Source organism: Cygnus olor, chromosome 3, assembly GCF_009769625.2.
Source record: "Cygnus olor isolate bCygOlo1 chromosome 3, bCygOlo1.pri.v2, whole genome shotgun sequence".
Lineage (NCBI taxonomy): Eukaryota > Metazoa > Chordata > Aves > Anseriformes > Anatidae > Cygnus > Cygnus olor.
The window spans coordinates 80,517,574-80,542,687 of NC_049171.1; the positions used below are offsets into that span (position 1 = coordinate 80,517,574).

At 36.9% G+C, this 25,114-nt stretch overlaps 1 protein-coding gene across 3 annotated transcripts in view; it reads right to left on the minus strand.

The window, feature by feature from the left end:
* The window catches only part of LYST (lysosomal trafficking regulator), an 82,972-nt gene that overhangs the window by 44,513 nt on the left and 13,345 nt on the right, over positions 1-25,114 (minus strand). For all 3 annotated transcript variants that reach the window (XM_040551118.1, XM_040551119.1, XM_040551120.1), the window contains exons 2-15: positions 22,425-22,509; positions 20,955-21,153; positions 18,717-18,807; positions 14,095-16,177; positions 11,455-12,481; positions 9,695-9,856; positions 8,882-9,038; positions 7,443-7,669; positions 6,026-6,092; positions 5,070-5,179; positions 3,641-4,064; positions 2,354-2,498; positions 1,417-1,590; positions 716-876 (exon numbers count right to left, since the gene is read on the minus strand). In XM_040551118.1, coding sequence (XP_040407052.1) covers positions 716-876; positions 1,417-1,590; positions 2,354-2,498; positions 3,641-4,064; positions 5,070-5,179; positions 6,026-6,092; positions 7,443-7,669; positions 8,882-9,038; positions 9,695-9,856; positions 11,455-12,481; positions 14,095-16,177; positions 18,717-18,807; positions 20,955-21,146 — 5,020 coding nt within the window. In that variant the 5' untranslated portion in view covers positions 21,147-21,153; positions 22,425-22,509. The remainder of the gene's footprint in view (positions 1-715; positions 877-1,416; positions 1,591-2,353; positions 2,499-3,640; positions 4,065-5,069; positions 5,180-6,025; positions 6,093-7,442; positions 7,670-8,881; positions 9,039-9,694; positions 9,857-11,454; positions 12,482-14,094; positions 16,178-18,716; positions 18,808-20,954; positions 21,154-22,424; positions 22,510-25,114) is intronic.

The following is a 25,114-nucleotide window of genomic DNA, read 5'->3' on the forward strand; positions in this document are numbered from 1 at the left end:
GCCTGCCCAAATATGCCATCTCTATACACAAAGCACATAAGACACACCACGCACCCCAGCAGACTGATTTCAAATGTACTGTGGTTCTCGCTAGACCACTACACATGAAGAAATGCCAGAATTATAATCAGCAGAATTCAAGTCTTTGGGGCTAACCAAACACACAGAAGTCCTGAACAAAACCTTCTGAAGGGGAAGAGAATTATATTTCCAAGAAAACCCTAGAGTAACTTCAGCAGTTTCAGAAATAAGCATGTTTAACATAAGGCATTTAGTGGTTTGGATTTATTTTTCTTAAATATGCTTCAAGTAATTTGAAATTAGTAATTTAGAAGCAGGTATATGAAATCTGTTTTCCAGCTGGCAGAGACTGAGTGCTTTAAGAAAAAGCAGAGCAAATATCGCCATCTCTTCCCCCCCCTCTCCCCCCCCCCAGTGTATTATTTAAAGAATTTAAGATCACTGAAGTAACTGGAATTGCCAGCTACAGATCAAAAAAAGACAGACAGACAATAGTGGGAGAAGCAGAAGGACACATTAGGAAGTACTCAATACTGCAATGTTTGCTTACTTCCTCCCTAACACATTGCACTTGTAAATAATGTATTGTTGCTTTTACTGTAATAAGTGGCATTGTTAAGAAACAAGGTTAGGTCTTTGATCAGGAAGGAGGAAATAAAGACTTATGCAAGAAAAACAAAGAATACAAAAGTACCATTAAAGAGAAGCAGATTTCCAAGATCCCATCTGCCTGACAATCGAAGCAATTCTTCCTGAGATGATGTACAGTGGCCAATCATACAAAATGTTTTATTACTGTCAGATGACAAGCTTGATTTCCTTGGTAGTGCATAATCTAAGTTGATCTCACATTTCCTAAAAATAAAGTGTAAGTGATCAAAATTGCTACCTCAGGTAGTCAGCTTAGACTTAAAATAAATTTTAATATTTAGTAGATGAGAAGCCACGTAGTTATTGACATTAAATTACTGAAGTCATCTTCAACTTCTAGGCACCTTGAAACTCAGTTATATAATGGCATATATATTCAAATACTGCACAGGACAGAAGAAAAGGGATGGAGTTAACAGCTAGTTTTGCCATAAAGTTCCTCCTCCCCTCTGACCTCAGTGAAGAAGCAACCATACACAAGCTACACACACACACCTGAATGGTTATAGCCAACTTTCAAAATAGCAGTTCAAGAATTTCTACTATTCCTAGAAAAAAATGCTTTTTAAAAATCTATTCCTGGAATAGTGAATTCCTGGAAGTGAAAGACAACCCTCTCCTACGCTCCCTTTCTCCCCCTCTCCCCCCACAAAAAAAAACACACTACTTCTCAACCATAACTTCAGCCTGCACTGAAGTATGTTTTTAAGAAAAAGACATAGATGTAACTAGTGTACATTTTACCTCTGACCAGAAACCCACAACAACAGCTTTCCATGGATATTTTTCTTGCCTTCTGGCAGCTGTAAATATGTTATTGCCAAATGCTGCCACCTGCCCACAAGGAAAACATTCTCTGGAGATTCAGCCTGTGCCAGAAGACCTGCTTTCATCTCATCATTTGGATCCATGCACATACTATGAAAACAAAAAATGGAAAACAAAGTGTTTTCAAGTTTGCATTTTCAGCCCCAACTATGCATTGTATCAGTCACTTTGAGGTTTCATTTCTCATCTTTCACATATAACTTTTTAGATCACAGAATTATTTGTTTAGAATGCTCAGCATAATCTATGCAAATATATTGTTTCACCTTAGTTATTTAACTTGCTTGCATGAATCTACTTGCATTTTAGATTAGGATAATCTCTATTTTACAAAGAAGTTCAGTTCACTAAAAAATGCAAATTCTTTGAACCCTATGAAATAAAGTACACTAAAATTCAGACTTTAGATATGTTTTAAGGATCCAGGAAGTGAAATAATGCTAAGATGTGTTCAGAAGATTAAGATGAGGATTGGGATTGTCATAGCTATTAAGAATTTTCACATCTGAGGTATGAAAATCTACAGCTGCAAAAGCTTTTGCCTACATTCATACATTTACTGTGTCACTTTATTAATACCTTGTCACCTTGCATTACACTCTTTATGGCTAATCTTGCAACTAACTCAGGGCAAGTATTTATATATATCCATATGAAACATGCAAGACCTGAGATGTAATAATAGTCCTGTAGATTTGTATACAATAAACTTCACTTGATGTTTCCAGCATGTACAATTGCTCTACTATAAAAATTAGTTTTCTATTCTACAGCAGCATTCTCTGCAAGCTGCTACTAGAAGTTAGATAGGACAACATGTTTAAAACATGACTTTTGGACTAATACACCATACCGAAATATGAAAGCTCCAGTGTTCAAGTCTGCCCAGATTTGTATCATCAATGCTTTGGAACCCAATGAAATTATATGAATGCAGCCATCTTCAACAAGTTTGTCTCCCATGCTTAGGTATTCCATTCCTATAGACTTGGTTTCTTCTAGAAATATAAGCATGTTTATAAACAATTAAAATACAATTCATTTTTTAGCAAGCTAAAATGTGCATTTTTCTTCAGAGACTTACGTCTTTTGTGTATTGAAACAGAGGTTAACATTAACCACTTGGTATGTTTTTGTTTGGAATCAGATAAACCCACTAAACATGTATACATTCTAATTCAACAATAGTTTTAACACACCATTTCCTTTGTTGACCTAGCAGTCTCAGTGCACCAAGTCTTTAGACTTGGTTCTTTACAAATCATACTACCCTTTAAACATGATCTTGCATCTGGTATTTTTGTTTGGCTTTATGAAGCCAAAGTACAGGCCTTTTAACAAAAGCAGTTCTAGTAAGTTCCAAGATTCAGCCCCCCAACACAGTTTTTTTCAACTGCATTGAATAAAAGCACAGTAGACAGCATCCCAAGTGTTGTGACTGGGAGGCATTTTAAATACCTCAAGTAATTTTTCCTCTTATAAACTACAATACAAGAGATCCAGCTCAAAAGAGTTTGGGAGCTAGCAAGTCTTCAAAAAAAATTATAGAGAAGTGTTTTTACAGCTACTGGTATTTATAATGGCACACAGGGAAATTTAGAGGATTTACACTGAGTCAGCCTCAGGCTCTTGATGGATTTGAAACATCTTTTAAGTAAGAGTTCCAGTATTTAAATCCTAAATCAAAAAGATTTAGTAGCTCTCTATTAAAGAGAAAGAACACAAAAGCCACAACACAAAAGCCACTTGCTTCATCAACACAAGACCAATTAAATTGGAGTCTTCTCCCATGATCTTTCAGCTGCAGCATTGAATATTTCCTTCAACATAACATGAAGCAGAATAAATACATTTTACTGAATTTAAAAATTCAATGAAAACACTACATTTTGAAGGAAGTAGACATGAATCTAACAAAGATAAAACACTCCTGGCTTAGTTAAGTAAAAATTTCTAGCTTAGTTCTTATGTATATCTTGCAGTACACAAAGAACAATCAGAAAGGCTATTATCACTTCTGTTTAATATTCATCATAAGAAAAAAGCGCAACCCTTTGTATATGACATCAATTAGTAATAAAAAATAAACTAGAATCTCTCGGTGCTGCCTACATAGAAGCACGTACTACTATATCCTCACCTGTGCTATCAAAGCTGTTCTCTCTTACAGAGAAGAGTCTGCTTCTTTTCTTGATTTTCTTCCCCTTCTCTGTTGAGTTTTCTGTTTCATGAACACACTCCAGATGAAACCACAGTGAGACACTGAAGCCTTCAGACATGTGTGGCCAACAGTTCTGTCCAACTAAAGGCAAGTGAATTGGGGCTACATGCCAAGAAGAAAGCAGCTGGTGACTCAAATTTTCACCATCTGCCTCTTTCTTATTCTGTGAAAATTTTGCTCTTTTTACTAGTCCAACAGTTTTGCTGTTGAAAGTGCCAGCAGATTTTTGTGAAGAACTGCTACTCAAGTTTGTGCCATACAGTAAAGGGAAAGCAAGGTATTGCAATGGGTTCATATAAATATTAGTTTCTATAATCTTCAATACACCCTTAAGCAGTATCTCCTAGAAGAAATAAACCAAACAAGTAAGTAAGAATCAAACTGTTTAATACCATGTACTCAAGCATCATCTCTTCACTACACAGAACCCCACTCTTCATTTAAATTTGGATTCATGGTTTTCCCAGAGGTGGATTAGATATCCAAACTGAGACAATTACAACAGTTAGTAGCTAGATCAGACTGCGGCCCAACAGTTGTGGGGATTTAGTTACAGCAGATCAATCTTCAAGTTACAATGCCTAGGAATTAGCTGAACCACTGTAGGTGGCCATTGTGCGGTCCTACCTCACATTTCTGACATGCTAGAATAGAAGATTAATTTACACCTCAAAAAAAGACCACACCTTTTACTCCCTGTTTGAGGGAGTGTGAGTGCACACACAGGCCATCCCTTGGTTCTTACATAATCAAGCAGCAAAACTACCTGAGCTGTTAGGCCAACGTTTCCTTAGGTACATAGCTAATTATTGCAAGCTACCTTTGAAAGATTGACTTGTTTCCCAGTTTGGTGCTATTTTATGTTCCACAATAATGCTTAATTTCCATGTGTTTTTCTGTACAGACTCCCACACAAACCAACTGCTAGTTATTTTAGCAGTATATCCCACACAAGGAGTAGATTCCAGTGTTAGACAAACCAGCTTAAGTCAGTATTGAAAGTAATTCCTGCTGTTAAAGCAGCACCCATTCCTGAAATAGAGATGCTTTATAACTAAGGGAAAGACTTCACATTTTGCAGTATTACAATACTCTGTCATCTATAACCGTGATGTCCATCTGCTTAAGACAAGTCCTGTTTTCTTGTGCTAAAGAAAGGAGTTTCTAGTATATTCAACAACAGACTTCAAAATCCTCTCACTTCTGTCTAATTTCCCTATCACGTTTTGAAAATAAGTTATTTCAACAACCAACATTGCTCTTTAAAAGTCCTTATTTCCCAAAATACTTGGGCACAAAAGGATCCTTTTTTCCTTCTCAATTTTGTAATGTGCTACTGAATACATACCGTACAAGGTGTCTTCTCCAAAAATATCCTTAGGAGAAGAGTGAGCTCTTCTGAACTTATTTGTGAGCTCATCAAAGAAACTAGCAGGTCTACCAGCACCACCTGACATGCTAAAAATAAAGAGAAAATATTCTTGAAGAGTAATTTTGAAAAACTTCATAAATTTATATTTGATACAACTATGAGGAAAAATTAACTTGGAATTCAGTGTTTTGTGAAAAGATTTCAAACTCAGGAAGCAGCAATGATTACAAGATGAATTCTACAGTGATCTACCTACTTCCTGACACTATTAGCATTTAAAGTTCCATTGAACAAATCTAGATCACTACAGCAAGTTGGGCATCCAGGTTTGCAAAACCGTCTGAAAATCTAAGAAACGTATCATCTATATTGCAAAGGTTCTCCCCATTGAGCCAGGGATTAAGTCCTGGGATGGTTTACAGAATTTCCTGCTGTGGAACAACCTCATTCTGTGAGCTACCTTAGGACAAGCTTTTACTTTGCTTCCACTTTCTTGGATTAGCTAGGGTATTTTCTGACTAGAAAAACACAATCAAGATAGTACTAAATTTTGGGTTATAAAGAAATTTGAAATAAAAGCTTATGTTGTGATGGAGTCAGATTTAATCAGTGAGCTAAGTGCTATTTTTCCCCAAGTAGTGTTTGTTAACATTATCATCCTAGGTTTCTGGTTTCAATTATTCTGTTCAGATCTGGCAGAACGTACATAAATAACAGCTTCTACTAGCTCAGAAATAGCCCTGTATTTACACAAATTAGATATCCATCACAAGTTAGAGACAGCTGCATTCACACGTGCCAATGAATTCAGTTTGTAATGTTTTTTTGAATGTGAATTCACAATGTTTTGCCATTCCGTTGACAGCTAAAAAATTGGGGCTATGTACATTAAGTTATAAGAAGTGCTTAAGTAACCTAGACTCTGTACTCACCATGAAAACTAGATTCTGTTTGTGTCAGTATGTTCATAAATCCTCCCAAGATGTGTTTAACAGCACCCTGTTCAAAAAAATACAGGGGAAAATGTCACATCTCAAGAATACGCACCAGCTCAAAGTAGTAACAAGTATTTTTTTTCAAACAGTTTTTATGCACTGTTGATTTAAGTAAAAAATAATTCTAGTTGATTCGCATTGTTTTTTTATTTGCTAATGAGCACGCTTTCATGATTACAGTTCAATTGCATCATATCAGAAAGACACTGAAATCCAGATGATTCGAGAAAGAATCCTTTACCACTATCCATTCAGCAACTGAGAACTACTCCCTTGTGTTCTCACCCAGAACAGAATTAAAAAATTTGACAGGTTGTGACAAAACACATGTTGGTATATAGAGATGCAATATTGAAAGCAAATTTAACCTTTCCCCAACCTTTTTGTGCAAGGCTATTTTAAAGAGTAATTAGAAAGTCAGTCATTTACTTAAGAGCAACATCCTTCAGAAATGCAATCTTAAATAATGTCACCCCAAAGTCTCTTAAGTATATTCAAAGTTTCTAAATTGGTTAGTTCAGTAAATATATACTTGCTTTTTTAAAAACAAACTGAAAGTAAAAAATATTAGTCTATTAAGTTGTTTCACATGCTGAAGTTCGGAAAATTTGTACTAGTGATTTAAAGCTAGTAATTCACACTATGACTTGAAGTACCAAAATAGAACATTTTCTTCCCGCTTTAGCCTCTCCTCCTGCTTTCAGATTAACCTGTCAAGCAGTAACTTCACTTCTTCACCAAATTGTTATACAAACAAACGCTAAGCTTAGATTACTTATATCTTTTATTTCTGAAAAATAAGTTTACTAAAGCTTAGTTATTTAAAAGCAAAACAACAAGCTAGCCTTCAGAAATTCAAAATTACCACAAAGACATCAACATGTGCTTAACTGATTTATAATATAAACTTACAAGGAGCAAGAGTGAAATATTTTTCAGACATAGCATTGAAAGTTTCTAAAAGTACAGTACAAAATATACATGTATCAAACATGTATATACATATATACTTTATTTGCTTTTTTTGTTTTCTATATTCAGTAGCTTGATGGTTTCTAAAACCACACGCAGAGCTTTCATTATTCAACGGTTTTGGTGAAAACAACTGCGTAACTCAAAAGCTCTGTAGGTCAACTGTCTTTAAATACATTAGTTAAGTATAGTTTCTCGTAACTTTTTAATGCAATGCAGCTTTATTGGCAGTCCTTTACATTGTTTCAGGTCTTATCAAATGCCATAACAACAAGTAATAATATTTCTGAGTTCACCTTATTAGCTATATCGTTACTATAGAACTGAATAAAAGAAAATATTACATTTCTGAAGCATTGCATTTGTTTAATAACATTTTTACCTGTTCTATAAGCACAATGGCATTTCTCTCCTTCTGGCTGACAATTTCCAGGCAGCTTTGGAATACATGAGCAAGCACATCTAAATTTGCATTACCAGCTGAGAGCAAGTTCAATTCTAACATGCAGATTTCAGGATATATTAATTCTCCTTGACTGATGTGTTCAGTTAGGTCATTAAAATAACTTGAAGGATCAGTACACCCTGGTTCTGCCTTCACATCTGGTCCTGAAAGACAGTCTTATTGAAAATTACTCAGTTAAATACAGTTTGCAAGACTTAAGTAGAACATCCAAGGACATACTTTCTCTAATCTTCTCAAAGGTACAAAACAAAAAACAGTCACTAACATATCAGCAGTTTTTCAGAAGTTAGTAGAGCCTTCTATTCTGCTTCACATTTTCATATTTTCCTGCCAATACAAAAGGGCAAAGATGCAGTTTCTCCCATTACATGTTCTTGAACTACATGCCTTCATTTCCTGGGAACTACACATGCACACAGCAATGATGAAATACGTAACTCAAAATATGACAGTAAAACTCAGTGCATCAGAACCTGAGCTTCTATAAAGAAGCTATGAGCCTGCCAAGAAAGGGCATAAATTTAAATGATCATTTTTTATGTTAAAAGATTGGGGGAAACAGTTGTTTAGTGATGTAACTCAGGAAGTATGCGTGGCAGAATATCTCTATGACAATCAAGAATCAAACATTTAAGCCCCCCTCTTACAACTTGGTGAGACTTTACCAAATCATACTAGTTTTGTGACGTTTTACAGACATATGCTACCTGAAAGTGTTTCACAGAAATATTTCAGTTTGAATTTTTAATTTAGAAATGCTTTTAAAATGCTGTATACACTTCTCTAGGTCACTACTGATAAAGCCTAGTCATACAGGTAAACAGTAATAGTGAAATGCAGTTCTATTAGCTGCCATTACAGTTCATGCTGACCTCATATTATACCAAAATATAAGTATCTAGGTGTTCAGCACAAAAAAATGTGTTCAAAGTTACACACAAAAGTAAAATATGTGCATATCAATTGTTGAATGAAAACAGGTAACACTAGACTATGCACTTTTTAGCAACTATAAAACTACGTAAAATTTTGAACCTTGATTTATAAACTGCCTACTGACAAGCATCTCTGGAGAAAACTGCTTCTAGATCACAGAAATACATTTCAGCAAAGACAACCCAACATGACTTCAGAGCAAGAATCATATAAACCAGGACAGAAACAGTTCTTTTAACACTCAGTGTAAAGACAGACATCTCTCCAAACGTAACTGGATCCTACCAGAACTACACCTTAGCTACCTGTATCTGTAAAAGACCTCCAATGCACACCCTATTTTTGTACATCTCAAAAAGACAAGCAAGCCTGTCCATGTTGTAAAGACTGCTTTGCATACTCAGAAAGTTCAAATTTACCTTCATCCTTGGTTTCACTGTCATCAGGGTTACTTTCACTATCGGCTTCATATCCTTCCTCTTCAGCAAAAAGTTTAAGGCTACAGCACTGTGATTCTTCAGCTTCTTCAGAAATATCTCCAGGTTGTGACACAGGCTCCTTTTCAGTGTAATGTGTCTGTTTAACACACCAAACAAATTTACCACCTTAGTTCAGAAAAGAAAGTAGCTTAGAACCTTCCAGAACCTTTCTCCATGCCCATTGGGGAAAGAAAAAAACAGATGACATACTTTCAAGAAACCTGAGATTCTTTCTAAGGATACTTCATTCTTAGAAAATGGATTCTGCAAAAATGAATTTTTCTTGCTAGCTACCCAAAGTTTTGAGAAATGGGTGGCCAATGCATTAAGAAAAAATGTCGCTGCAAAAATCACCATAAGTTAAGATTTTGACATCCACTCTTCAGTGAAGGTATGTCTGCAGCCCCTAATGTGAGTGAATATCCACCTTCTCATGCTCTCCTCTGAGTTTTTCCATTCCCTACTACAGAATGGAAGAGTGAGGAGAACTTCATGTATTTCTATAAAGTATAATATAGCTTGCTCCTTTTTTGGGCGCATGACTCATTTCAGAGCAGCAAATGTAAGGAGCATACGAATAACCATCATTCAACTTAAACACATTAGAATCAGAGAATTCATTTTCAACGACCACAACAACCAAACACTTAAACATCCTATCATTTAAAAACACAGACCTAAACAACATAAACTGGATCTGGCAAACCTTGCAGTATTTAGAATTAGACTATGTATTTAATGGGTGTTTCATACCTTTTCTATTTTTTCTTCAGAACGATCCAGATCAGCAGAAAAAGTGCCCAATGCAACACGGAGCAGTGAATCAAACAGAGGCTTTGCCAAGGCAGTTTCTAGCACTTTTGACTGAGCAAGCTGTTCTCTTATTTGGAGCAAGATATCATCCACAGAAGCATTCTACAGTTTGGAAGAGACAAACATTTTGATTCATGTTATTCTGTTTTGGCTAACTAAAATAGTCCACTATTCCCATTTAAGAACTTCCTTCCACCTACACTGATTAGATTTCCCAGCTAGAACTACCAGGCTTCACTGAGGTCTCCTGCGGTAACAAAGACTTGTCATGTTTGCCACGACAAAGATTTAGTAGTTTAAGCAATCTGCACATGGAAAAATCCAGGCAACTTGCTGTTTCCTAAAAAAGTGAAAGCACTATGGTTCAAAAATAAATGCCTCTGAAACAGTTTTAAGTGCAGAGTGCATTTAGACCACACCACGTTACTATTACTAGACAGGTCAACAAGATCAAGGGTGACAACACCAACTTAAGGAAAACAACAAGTGGCCCAGAAAAAACACCCATTTCTAGTTCTTACCTGTACCTACTTCCTCCTGCTTTTACAGTGAACCGCTAAGTACAATTCAAGATGACCATTAAACTAATAAAGCACAGCAAAGGTGTCTTCCACGAATCAACAGCTTTTGGTGGTATGCTGAATTAATTCACCTCTAAAGCTTAAGTAACTGTTTCTTCGCGTGTCTTAAGTATCTGTGCCCTCTAATACTCCTTTCCTCAAGCACCATGCTCTGCTCAGCATTTTCATCAAAACCATTACACGCAAGGTATTGCATACATTTCATGTCTTCCCTACACAACAATCCTTCAATCTCACCTATGTCACACATTATCCAGTGAAGACCCTTTCAGAAAAGAAGTCTCTCTCACCACTCTCACCCATCAGCTTGGACAGCCTCCATAGAGCATGGACTAGACAAAAGAACTACACAGGAAAAAAAAGTAGAAAGAGCAGGCCATACCCAACCAGAAAAAAATAATCGCCAGCAATTTACAGTAGTCAACATCTACTATTGCATTTATTGGCCAAGGAAACCATCCCTTTCCTCTAGTCAGGACCATCTTAGGCTACAGAAGAAAAAAATTCATCTGCTAAGATCAGTCTTCCCTTGGACTCAAGATGCATTGACCCAGAACAGAGCATACAATGTTCAGCTCAGCCCTTAGCCACACTGACCATGTTGGCTCAAACTGTAATAGACGAATGAAAAAATAAACTGGAAATACAATTCAAGAAGCCACAACGGTAAAAATATCATCCAGGCTGGGTTATTCTGCCATTCTAGAACACACTCCCTCAGCCTCTGAGAAAGTAGAAACTGGCACGAACACGGATCCAACCCAAAAGAGCAGAAGACAAAGATCACGTTGGAGGACAAAGAGACGCAGGGTACGAATCAGTATTTTACTGGGTACAGAAAAAGGGAAACAAGTTGACACAAGGGGAGATGCCTTCCCAGAAACAGCAACTGCCAGTTTGTCCATCTGCTTACTCCCATTCCTTCATGCCTGCTGACCACTACCACCAACTACAACGCCTACAGTTAAACAGCACACTTGATGCATGACCCATATTATGGTACCAGAGTAAGAACAAACCTCCTTTAATCTCCAAAAGAACTCCTGACTGAATTATTGTTGAAGTAATACCATACATAACAAATATGAGTAAGGTAAACTAAGGGGAGTTACACAGTACCTGGTGAAAAACCTCCCCTTCCATCTTCTGCTGGATGGTGCTTGCACTGTGTAGACAAATTGTCAGCAGAGCTTCCAGAAGTCTGATACCCTGAAGTGCCCATTCAGTCTCTTCTCTTACAGAGGTCTTAATCTCTTCAAGATTTGCAACTGATGTAACTGAAGCATGTTCCCTACTCACAGAGATGTCACAAGAGACACACTCAGGCACCAGCTGTTCTGCACCAGCAAGACGGTCAGCACTACTGAGCTCTGATTGTGTCATCTCCCTGCTCTTAGGGAACTGAACAGCGTCTTCCTTGTTGAGACGGTCAGCACGAGGACTCCCATGTGAACTTTTGCTTTCACTCTGTACTTTCTCCTTTTTTTCTTGTTCCTTCTCATTTTTTGCAAGTTTCTGAATTATGAGGATGAGTAGTCTATGGCATGCTTCAAAGCCTCTAAGTCTATGGAACTGTCTCTGGAAAACCGAGCTATAGAAATAGATGCAACGACACACGGACCAGATATCTGCGGCCCGGTGAATGTGTTCCAGGGAGGGCAAAGTAAGGCTTTCCAGTGACAGAAATGGTAATTTGTGGCCCAACGGCTCACTGGCTGTACTATCATATCCTGATGTATCTTCAGAGTCATTAGCTGAATCCAGATCACCATCTGCTTCTTTACTTACACACAAAAAAGCAACACAGAGGAATAGGTTTATTGTGTTGACATGAATGTCTTGACTCTCAAACTTTTTCTTTTTGGGGTAAGCCTCTTTCAGGCCAGCATAAAACTTGCTCAGGCTTTGGGGCACTTCTGAAACAATGTGCTGGCTACAAAGAGATACAGGCAAGTCAGGCATAGACATCTGATATTCACTGTTGAGGTCTTCTAGTTCTGGCATTGCTTGTTCTTTCTGCTGATCACCAAGACAGAGTATCAAAGTCTCTAACACTTTCAAAGAATGGCTTCTTAAAGTATCTAAGTAGTTTAACTCAGTCATTTGATTCACCCCATTACAACTCAGAAACAAGTTCCTAATTATCCTGTAAGAGAAAGCATAAGAGTTACCTCATAAAAGGAACAAAAATTCACATAGCTTGTAAGACCTCATGAGCTATTCATAAGATGAGATACCCAAAAATAATCCTCTGGTCCACACCTAAGTAACACCAAGGACAGATGACATTTACAGTAATTGCTATAAGTATCCCATCTCAGAAATGGGATGGCAAAATTCCATCTCTTTTTGGTAAGATACCTTTTTGGTAAGATACAATTGGATAACATTAGTTAACCACTAAAACACAGACCACATATATATGATATTCAAAGCATTAAAAAAGGCATTAAAAAAGGTGTTTAACTCTATAACATGCATTTTGGTGGTACTTCCACCTAACTTTTTATTAGCAACTGTAGCTAGTCAATATCTCCATGTCTTTCATGTCTGACTTCACTAGAAAGTAGCGAATCTCTCAAACTTGAGATCTTAAATAGACATAGGTAGTAAGGTAGTAAAATTTGTTAACAGTTGTAAAAACACTCTTGAATTATATCTGAAATGCCTTTGAAGCACAGCTTTGTAGGACTGTTGTGCCAGAAAGTTCAATATTAAAAAATTGGGGAGGTATTTCCAAGTATATTTTTCCATTCTTTCTACTCCCCACATATTACATAGAATTCAAACCGTTTGAAGTAAGGATCTATAAGTTTCTTAATGTACTATGTTGGCTTGCAGACATCCACCTTCCCTACTCTCCATCTTCCTTTCTGAAGCATCAGCTTTCACTGTAACTGAGATATGCGCTCTAGAATGAAATAAGTCATGTACTGACTTGTATATATACAAGTTTTAGGCCAGTGGTAGATAAGATACCTTAAAGGTTTTTTGTTTGTTTTATAAGTCTAAACTAATTCTCTTATCTCTTTGCCACAAAGGGCTTTTCACTACATGCTTCTTCAGAAATTGATAGTTTGACAGTTTAGATAAGGATAAATATTAGAAATGTATGAGGCAAGCCTTCATGAACATTGGAATGCTAGTCTATTCTTCATAACCATCTCAGGTAACCCTATTAAATTCATTTCAGTTTATCAAGACTCCAACAGAAATGATCAGAAACTTTAATGGAAAAAAGGACACATTCCTATTAATAAACATAAATGGAAATTTATTCAACAGCTACTTGATTGACTCCACAATAAATAATTTATTTCATTTCTTAGAAGAATGTTATTCTCCTTTTAAACCATTTTAAATGATTAGTGTTCTGTAAACAGTAGAAAAACGGAAACAGATCAGAAAATTTACTGGTTTAATTACCACAGAAAATTGACATGTTCAGCATTCCTGACTCACTTCAGCATGAGGAATTAAGAGTCAAAGAGTATGTCACATCAAAAATTGTGTTTCTACATGCTTTCATGCTTTGTTTTGACTTGTTAGAGGCCATGGCCCATCACTGCAGAACCCTCATTTGGCATGGCTTATGAATCTAGGAGTAAATCTTGTTTTGATCTTGTGTCCCACCTCCCCCCCAATATCCAAAGCAGACTACTGTCCAAAAAAGTTGTGTTCTACTCGGTGACAAATATATAAAGCTTTGTACTACATAAATAGCATGTTTTCCCATTAATAAGCAGAAAATCAACCAACCTGGATTTCAACAACGCAGGGAGTGTCTGCAAATAAATCTGAAGTACTTCATAAGGCAAGCACTGGCTATGGTAACTGCATGTGTGTTTATCAGCTGTAGTTATTCCCAGTTGTTGAGCATGGTAAGCTAGCTCAACACCTTTCTGAAGCACTGGGTTATAAATAGAGTTATATAGTTTCCATTGGACCACTGCATTTCCCTTTTGGATTAAGTGGCAGATATGGCTTGCAATCTGCATGCCACGTAGTTTGTCTTCTTCAAAAACAATGTCCCGATAAGCCTCTAATGCAGCCCATCTCAGTAACATATCTTCAGATCCACTGCTAGGCAGAATTCCCTGAACTCTGCAAGAGGAACTAGATGCAAGACTGGCATCATTAGAGTTGCCTTGCAAGGCATCTTCCAACTGAGAAAGCTGATCACAATCAACAGTACATATATTGCATGATGCCTGTAAAATTTTTGGAGAAATTTCTGCTCCACCCAGCTGATCCAATATAAACTTGTTAAGGATGTTCAGTATGTGCTGTTGAAAGTTTTTTAATATTGGTAACTTGGAAGCATGAAGCAATGGGACAATCACAGATTTTGGGTCCATACAACAGCATATTCCTACATTATGTACACCCGAGAGAATTTGAACACAAGTACTGCTCAAAGAAACTTGCTGCAACAAGTGCAAACACTGGTGTGCACAAACAGCAATGCAACAGCATCTGTCAGGATAATGAACTTCTCCATCAGCTGCCTCGAAGGGATTTTTGGAAGCTTGGTTTTTAAAAGCAGACACAGAGAGCCCGGAGAGATCCCTGTGGTGATGCATGAAGTGAGAGTACTCACATCGTCTGTGCCTCTTTCTTGTACACATTGATTGATGGAGCTGCTCTGATTTCACTTTTTTGACAGTGCTGATTATTTTCAAGATGCTGTTGATAAGGGCTTTCAGATGCTCTGAGGCCTCCCCAGTTACTCCTTCATTCTTCATACACAGCCATTCCATTTGAAGTACTGTTATTTCAAACAGCTTAAATCCCTGATGCTGTATGAACTCATGAACCAGATCTATAGCTTGGCTGAAGTAGAATGGATTAGAGGCTGCACTCTGTAAGCAGCAGATCAAAATCTGCAAGATTCCTTCTATAACCTCAGGTAGAAGCAAAGCTCTGTGATGATATCTAGAAAATACAAAGTCATCCTGAACCGGCTGCTGTAGTGTTTTCTTGTACCCTGGAACGAAAGGATCAGGTTGCTTTTCTAAGCAAATTCTGATTTTTAATGCTGCTTTAAGTAAGTCTGTTAAATTTCTTCGTAAATTGTCAGGCATTGTTTCTGTATTGCTAATATCTAAAGACATAAGATGCAGTACAGTTCGAAAGAGCATCCTTTGGATCAAAGCCACAGGTTCTTCTGTCCACCCTGCAGAAACTACTTCATTTTCTGTGTTACTTACATTGCAACAGTCTCCAAATCCTGACAAGAATTCAGTTAATGTGGGCACCACACTAGCTGAAAGAGCAGAACTGTGATTCAAACTAATATCAAATTTGCACACCTTCTCCAACAGTGACAATAATACATGGCATAGGTCAAAAGGAGAGTTATCCGTGTTGCTCTCAGCAATTCCTGCAGCTGGCTCATTCAAAATCTCTGGGTTGAGCTCATGTGCTGGAGTAATTTGGCAGGAGTTTTCTAGATTAGGGGCATCGAGATTAGAATTTGGTACCGTTTCAGCAGGTAAGTAGTCACTTCTACCTACAAGGTAGCTTTCCCTAACTGGATACGTTAAAAAAGGCTGCAGGAACTGGGAGCGTCTGTGTTTCATCATTACAGTAGTCTTGTCATCAGAATTGCCCTCTGAATCTGAAGTGGACAGCTGAGATCTTCTCGCATCTCGCACAGAGTAACGATGGGTGGTTTTGCGCACATGTCCACTTTTTCGGGATCGAGGATTTAGTTTTACAGAAGCCTGAAGAGATGAACGAGTGCTTCCATCTAATCCTAGTTTTTCCTGAGTAGATTTCACTGAACTTGAATTGTTCTCTTTGGTCAGGCATATATCTACTGTAGAGGGTATATTAAAACCTATTGCAACAGAAAAACAAAGGAACATTAAAGAAACATTCAGGAAAATTATGTTAAAAACAAAAGTAGAAAATACTTCAATACTTTTGCTTCAAAAATATGAAAGAAATTTTTATTTTAATATACCATTTTTTTTTGCCTATGTCTGACATCTACAGGCATGTACTAAGTCAGTAAACAACTGACATTTAGGAACAATACTGGTTTACTTTTAAAGCCTAGACAGTTAATTTTTCAATTAGGGATAGACAAAAACGTGCTAGAGTTTCCAAGAACTTATTTGTAGGCACTGCTATTCCTTTCCCTTAAAATATAAGGTTATATCAAGTACGTGAAAGGACTGTTTGAGGAGCAAGGGGAAGAAAACGTAGTTTGAAAAAAAATCTTTTTTGCTGTTACAGATAAGATATAGAGAAACAAAACCATAATCCATTACTTACACTCAGTTCAAGTTCAGTTAACTTACACTAATACAGCAGTAATAAAATATTAATCAGCAAGATACCAACTCTCAGATCTCTTCTATTACTTAGCTGTGGAAGCAGTTTTAGGCAGTAACACAAGTAATATTTACTGTGTGCATACCATTTTATATGTTCTAAGTCTCACAATAATCATTCTGAAACAACCCCATCCCACAACAATGAAAAAAAGCTTCTCTAAAGGGGAGAAAAAAGGTCTTCAATTTGATGACTCACTGTTGCTTTATGCATCTCAGCTGCTATAGGAGCTGAGTGCCTTCACTCATAGCCCTCTTATAAGAGCATATGAAAAACAATTGAGAGTATTGGTGGTAATAGGGAAAAAATACCTACTTAGAAATATTGCACATCTTTAAGTATACAGGCCTCAATCACTTCAGCTTTAATTGTTCCAAACAAAAGCAACCAACAAAAGTTGTAGACTTACTGCAATAATCAGGGACAAGAAGATGGAAAGGAGTACTGATTAAGGTGTGGAATGTTCCCACAAAAGCCAAGTCAAGACTGAACACCTTTCAGCTACTCAGTATAAAATGGCAAATATAAAATTTAAGTCTGATTCAATTGGCAAGATGACTGAAGAATAAAATATGAGTTTTTCCAGTTCTCTTGTACTGGTAGATTCAGACCATAATTTGAAAAAGCAGGTCGAAAAGATTGGTTGTGCTCTTGGATAAAGTCCATTATCATTGCTGATTAATGGCACAATGGTATCTGGATGCCTTGGGCAATAGAACACCTAGCATAAAACAACTGCAAAAGTTCATCATCCAGTAAGTTCAGTATTTAAAAAATGTGATAGTTAACAGTAACACCTCACCACCTCAAAAAAAACAAAGCCCCAAAAGCCCATGCTACAGATACAACCATTAAACTGAAAGAAAAGTGCTTCCATGTGCAAGAATGACTGTTCCTTGCTGCTTCACAGTCATAGTTGCTTAAGGATCATCTGTTTTGGAAGCAGGAAGTTAATTAAAAGTACCTAACAAAATAAAGAGTATTTTCTTTCACAGAAAGAAAAAAGTTACCTAATACAGATGGGTCAAGATATATTTTATTTCAGACCAAGGAAACCCAGCTCTTGGTGTACAACTGAATACAGCATCTTCACCGCATCAGTAATATAAGACAGAAGCTTGTAGTAGGAAAAATCGTGCATTATGCAAAGTGCAAAACCAATACATCTTATCCTATTAAAACACCAGCATTTTAAACTAAACTGGAAGAGTCAGTAAGCTATCATGAGACCAAAATGTTTCTTTAATTCTATCATGCTTCCAAGACCATGGAAGAAAGATGCAAGCAGGGTAGTTAATTACATGAAAGTAATATGAAGCTTGCATTTTAAATACCTTAAGTCTCCAAACATTAACAAAAGCTTAGATTCACAGGAGTTGCAAATTGCAGAGAACACTGGGAGAGCTTCAGGTGGGAATCCTCAGGAATCCTTTCAAACAGACCATTTTTTAATTTGTTTCATCATCTGTTTTATCCTCTAAGAAAGCAAACAAATGCAAAAGCCCCCCCAGAAAATGAAGTTGACTGCCATTTCCTGGTTCACTTCTTGTGAAGGCTTATCTTGTATCATCCCTGTAACTTCTTTATTTTTTATCGTAACTTTTATTTCTTTAATTTGCTTTAAACTGATTCTTCAGCAGTTGAACTCCCGTGATTTAACTCCTCTGTTAGCACATCAGTTTTTCTGACACAGAACATCCAACTAAGAAATACAACCTGGGTCTGTTCATCATTACAGTATTTTTCTATTTTCAGAGCCTACCTCCTTACCATTTCATTGCACTTATACTCTGTCTGATATTAATTAGTCCGTAAGCCTATTCTCTTTTTCAATTTCAGTAAAGTCTTTCTTACCCTACCTTTGCTCACTCTACAATGCCAGCATGTATCACTTTAGAACCAGTAAGTTTTTCCTCCTACCTCACCATGAAACATTTCCACCTCCGTGAAAATATCACTCTTTCAAATTCCTTTCCTCTGTAGTAATATACAATGCATCATTTTTCTAGGTCCTTAATACCATAACTCATAAAATTTACCTATTGCTTTTTCTTCTTGGACAGGGATTTTCCACACCAGTGGCAAAAGTGACAGAAGAAGAGTCAGAAGTTCTTCCCGACATGTCAGCTCCTATGTTGGAAACAAAGCAGAAATAAGCTTTTGTACTTTTTTCCTGAATAATCTTCAGGTTTATTTTTAAAAGCTATAAACGTTCAGTTCCCTAAGCCCTTCTTCTGTTTTATGCAGTGGAAAAATTACCTAACCACCAAGAATGCTACAATCATCACCTGCAGCCAATAAGAAAACATCTAAGATATTTATTATGCTTCTGCAAAAAAATCAAACAGGAAAACCAAGGAAGAAAAGTCAAAAGCAAGTAACTAGTTGATTTAGCCAAAGTCAACATGAAGCTCGGGAAAAGTTTAAAGTTTCTGTAGTTACAGAAATATAAGTTAAGAGAACTATAAGTTAAGAGAACTTTATGTGATGCTTTCTACTTTATCCAGACCAACACATTTAAACCAATGAAAAACTTACACTTATCAAGTGATGTTTTTGACTCACAATGAAAAGGTAAAAATATAAGAAAGAAGAAAGATGATTCTTAATTCAGAAAACAGACTACTTACTAAAATACCTCAAAATCCTACTTGGATTTTAAGACTTCAACTCTAAGAATTTTAATGCAGACAGAAACAGTAAAAGGTACAGAACTCTAACAATTAATTTACTCATTGCTATGCATCACTACCAGTGTGGTTTCAGTTCTAAAGATCAAGAAATCCCATCTTTTTCCTCTTCAAAAATGTCTGACTTGACCATTTTGGTAGTTACCACCATTCAGGGATATGCAGCGAAAGGAAAATCTTTACCCAAATATTCGAGGTAGCAATGAAATTAAGATGTGTGAAGATAAACAACATTGAGTAAGCTTGTTAACAAAGTGTTGTGACTTCTTACCAATCTGCTTTTAGTTGAAGCCTAGAATTTAAAAGTGACTTGAAATGTTTGTACACACCTTTATTTACACAGATTTTAGATTCAGTGTCCTTAGAAACACATTCGCAAATGTTAGGAGACAGGACTAAAGTAAAAAACCTGTTAACATGCTATCTACTTAAATATTTTAATAGATTAAGTATTCAGAGTACTTCCTGCTAAAGTTTTAAGCAATTACACAGCTAAGCTACTGAAGTCAATAGCTAAAATGAATTACAGCTTGCAAAACAGCATCAGCTACTTCTGCATACATATATCTAAATTTCTTCATGCTAGCTTATTCACTTGGTTTGGTTCAACAAACACCTCACTGATAAATCACTTGGTATTTCACAGAAAAAAAGTGTTCCTTTGAATGAAACCAACTGAAATAGTTCAAGCTTGAACATTCCAAAGATTGAATCAGAAACATGTCCGTCAATAACCCCACTACAAATTAGATTGATAATTAAAGTTCCATTTTATTAGATCCACTTTTACAAAGTGACTTGTATTTGCTTTCTTGTTCCCCACCTCTTTTCGTTCTTGGATGGAAAGTAGAGAACTACTAAACAATACAACAAATAAGATGGGGAAGAACAACGCAAATACATTTCAATCAAGTTTTCTGAATAGGCAAAGCTTAGTAAGATTTTGGACCCTTTTCTTGAAATTACACCATCAGTGAAGGATGGTGGCAGTTAGGAAAGAAGGATTGACAGTTTTTTTTTTTTAAAACACTACAGTTATGGCATATATGGGATTCTGGGATAGACTCTAAACAGGACAATTCAAATATCAATCATCCATTCACATGACAGTCAACAAGAAACTATCCTCAGAATTTTTGTTGAAAGATGCATGACATTCCTCTCCCCATTGCCCCCCAAAAATGAAAGATATATGTTATCTAATCTTATTTTATTGCTTTAAACTAGAAGAACCTTCTCAAAGTAAGAACTGCATGTCAACTGCAGATTCCCTAAAAAGACTCATTCCTTTCAAAAATTCTAACCTATTGCTTCTTTCCACCCAGCTGCTGCACTCAAGTTTTACACATGGCTTAACTAATCAAAAGTTTAATAGCCACCACTATCATCTGGCGAAGTTATATTAGCTATTTTTTGTTCTTGGTGAAGGACAGAATGTAATTGCAACTTAGCCTTCTAAACTTCTAGTCTAATTAACCTGCACACACACAAGAAGGGCAAGAAAACCAGCACCACGAATACAAGCCAGACAAACCCCTTCAAAACTCAACACAAAAAGGTTTATAATGAGGTAAGAAAAACTATTACCTGATCAATACTGGAGTTCAGTGTGGTAAGCAAAATAAACCCACGGCCTTGAACTAAGTATTGTCCCAGTGCTGCCATATGAGTTTCTTCCTCTTCATCTTCCTTGGCCTCTGCCCTCTGGACCACTGCATTGCACAGTCTGTTGACATCCGTCAAAAATTCCCGTGCCAGTGAGTTACTGGCACTGCTCATGTCTGAGCTGTAATTAGAGGGAAGTACAGAAATTAAATACTACAGAAAATGCATTCCTTATGGCAAAGACAGGGGGAAGAGAAGGGCAGTTCTTCACTATCTGTCCACTTCCCAAACATGAAAGATTTGAAGGACTGAGGAATCAATATACCAATATAAGGTAGAAACGAACAGGAAAGATAAGCTTTGAGAATTTATTTCAGTGAGACTTTAGCTAACAGCTGATTATTCCTAACACTCATTTTATAAATCTAACAGGTGAAGCCCATGATACACAGCATTCCTTCACACTGAATATATGAAAGTTAATTACTTAATTTCACTTTTTTTTAAAAAAGCGAGATGTGAGCTTCAATCTTCATCTGCTTCTAAAATGCATTTAAACTAAAAAATAAAGGGACAACAAGTAGCTATTAAACAGAATTTATACGAAATCCATTCTTAAATATTTTATTAAAAGACATTATCTTCTACCCTGTTATATATTCAAGCAATATACACCTTGCTTCAAGGGGAAAAAAAGAAAAAATAATGAATTAAGATGAATGTGGGAGCATTATAAATATAATGCTTTAGACTTACCCCAACAGTGTTTCCCCTCAAACAAAATCAACTGAGTGGGTGGCAATCACTACTATTATGTACACAATTCAAGATACTGATCCTGCTGTGCATGTTCAGGAGAAAATACTAAAAGCATTGATACTGATTCCTAAACTAATTTTACTTTACATAATGCACACAAGGCACTCATATGCTTTGCATATCCACTCTTATTAAATAAAGTTTTATCTTACACTACAGTTTTTCAATTGGTCAGCACTAGTATATGCTGAGAAGTTTAAAACAAACAAAAGCCAAAGGAAATGCAAGTAAGCTGTAGAAAACTGATTAGATCATTGATGAAGGCAAGACAAAAAAATCTGTGATAGCAACTGCAGAAACAAGAATATTTAATCCATATAAAACCCATTTAATGAATACTACAGCATATTTAACTCTTTATTTTTATGTAAACACTTGAAGTAAAATCTTCAAAACTCAAATATTTTCATAACATCCAAGCACAGAACTTCCATGAAGGGGGCCAAATGACTTAAGATCATTGAAATGTAGCAGAAAGATTAATGCTGCACGATCAGGAAACATTTAAAAACAAGGAAAAAATAGGGTAGGAAAGAACAAGTTTGTGAGTAGTAATAGAACAAAGAGCTTCTTTCAGTGGCAAGACTGAATATTTATACATATGTCATTCTCTGTAACAGAAAAGATTCTTACCAGAGTTACTTCACTAGCTTAACACATTTATCATCTATTTGGAAGGAAAAGTAGATATATTCCAGAAATGCCACCCTTGGTTCACCTGTTTGAAAAGCAAAAAAATGCATGATATTTAATAAGCAATTTCTTCGTTTCTAAAATGCATTTTATGATAGCTATTTGTAGTTCATGAAAATTCCTTGAGTTTTGAGCTTTAAAGCTCTTATTTCTACTTTTAGCTTATGACTCTGTATAACCAAAATTCTGTTACAGAGAAACAAACTGGTGCATGCAGGGTAAGTTAACGTAATAAAGTTCATTAGTTTTGAAAATAAAAAATGTGCTAGGTATTCAAATTTAAACATCTTCCACTAGAAGCAGTATCTTTTTTTTTTTTTAAGTGATGACTCTCCACATGCATAATACTTTAAGCACTTGCAGCTCTATATACAAGTGATGGAGAATCTGAATTATGCATTTACATCAGCACCTGACTGCACTTTAAACCAGTTCTTTTCTTTTGCCCTGACAGATATCCAAATCATTATTACCCTAATCACTGGAAAAGAGGTAGTTAATAAAATTGGAAGAGAACAGTATTGTATATGCTTTACTCTTTGTATCTGTAGAGCCCACTGAAGTAATGTAAGAGTTCCATCCTCCCTCCCCATGCCTGACTGCTCTGAGAAGAAATGTCTTCTCATTTCCAACCTAAACCTCCCTTGGTGCAACTTGAGGCCATTCCCTCTAGTCCTATCACTAGTTATCTGTGAGAAGAGGCCAACACCCAGCTCCCCACACCTTCCTTTCAGGTAGTTGCAGAGAACAATAAGGTCTCCCCTGAGCCTCCTCTTCTCCAGACCAAACACCCCCAGTTCCCTCAGCGGCTCCTCACAGGACTTGTGTCCCAGGCCCTTCACCAGCTTTGTAGCCCTTCTCTGGACAAGCTCCAGGGCCTCTATGTCCTTCTTGTAGTGAGGGGCCCAAAACTGAACACAGTACCTGAGGTGCAGCCTCACCAGAGCAGAGTACAGGGGGATGATCAACTCCCTGGCCCTGCTGGCTACACTATTCCTGATACAAGCCAGGATGCCGTTGGCCTTCTTGGCCACCTGGACACACTGCCAGCTCATGTTCAGGCGAGTGTCAGCCAACACCCCCAGATCCTTTTCCTCTGCACAGCTTTCCAGCCACTCTACCTTAAGCCTGTACAATTGCATGGGGTTGTTGTGGCCAAAGTGCAGGACTCGGCACTTGGCCTTGTTGAATCTGATCCCATTGGCCTCTGCCCATCAATCCAACTTGTCCAGGTCCCAAATTAATGTTTAAACTGAACCCAATTTCTATCAGTCTTGACATTTTCACAAGCCACACCTATTAGCAAATCAGACAGACAGATGAGCTGTCCAATCACACATTTACTGAAACATCGACAAATTGGGGTGCCAATGCTGAAAGCCAATCTAAACATTAAAACCTCATTCCCTAGAAGTGATTAAGAGCCAGAAATGCATTTGCCATCAGTGGGAACATGAAAGCTCAACACCAAGAAAAGACTGAAAAAACATTCAACTATAAAGGTCTCTAGGTGAATGCTCCAAAACCACTTATAGTCCATATTCCCCCCCCCTCCATTCCCCTTAATTCAGGGATAGAAAAGCAAAAAAAAAAGAAAAAGATTATGACTGTAGTAATCAGGTGGCAATTAAATGAAAACTTCAACTTTATCTTTACGATTGTGATGGAGTATGTGCACTGAACAGACCTCCAGCCTCCCCAGGCAAGCTTGTAGTAATTGGCCCGCCTTTGAGTGCTTGGAGCAGCACATTTCAACTCAAGCCTCACAGAAAACCATCTTTTCCATACAGCCAGTGTTCACAACTCATTGCAACTAAAGCAATAATAGCTTAGGCAACTCACGGTTTTTGTGCACTAGACTTTATTAGAAGACGTAAAAGACACTGTTCTCCATATTTCAGTGTCCTTCTTTCAGAAACTTTACTCTCCAAGTTTTCTGCATTGCTTGCACCGTTCCATGGATTTAAGTTGCAAAACTCTAACAAAAGGGTGAATTTTCAACATCACTTGTAAGATAAAACACTGTTTTGTTAACACTTATGCAAAAAGACATCAAGCATGCCATCTTAACAGAGAATTTCATACACAATTGCTAAGAACATCAGATGCTGTCAATCTAAAGCACAGAAAAAAAATTAGCGCTATCATGCAGGACAAAGCAGTTCTGTTTAGAAGGAATCATTTCAACACGTGCTAGCTGCTTATTTATACTCATTTCTTTCCCTGCAATTCAGTCCTGAAACAGACTGACACCACACGTCTATGGAAATGCAGTTTCAGATCACCTCAATGTTCAGCCTGTATGGAAGGCAAAGAATAAAGCAAAATCAAATAAGAAATAATTAAGAACTTTCCAGAAAAGTTGCATATGCAGAGCAAGCCTTTTGTGTTGTTTCCTGACCAGTCACCTAAGCCCTTAAAGCACAGCGCTTTTAAAACAAACTCACGGAACAACTTGCCTCACTGATGTTGTAACAAAGCAAATGCTCCACAGAGGGTTTTTTTTTCTTCCCCAAAAACAAACAACAAATCCACCCACATCCTAACGTTTCAGCCTGCTTATCACTTTCTCTTTCTGTTGCGGATAGTGGTATACTGACACTTCATCCCACACAGCATGGCATTGCCTC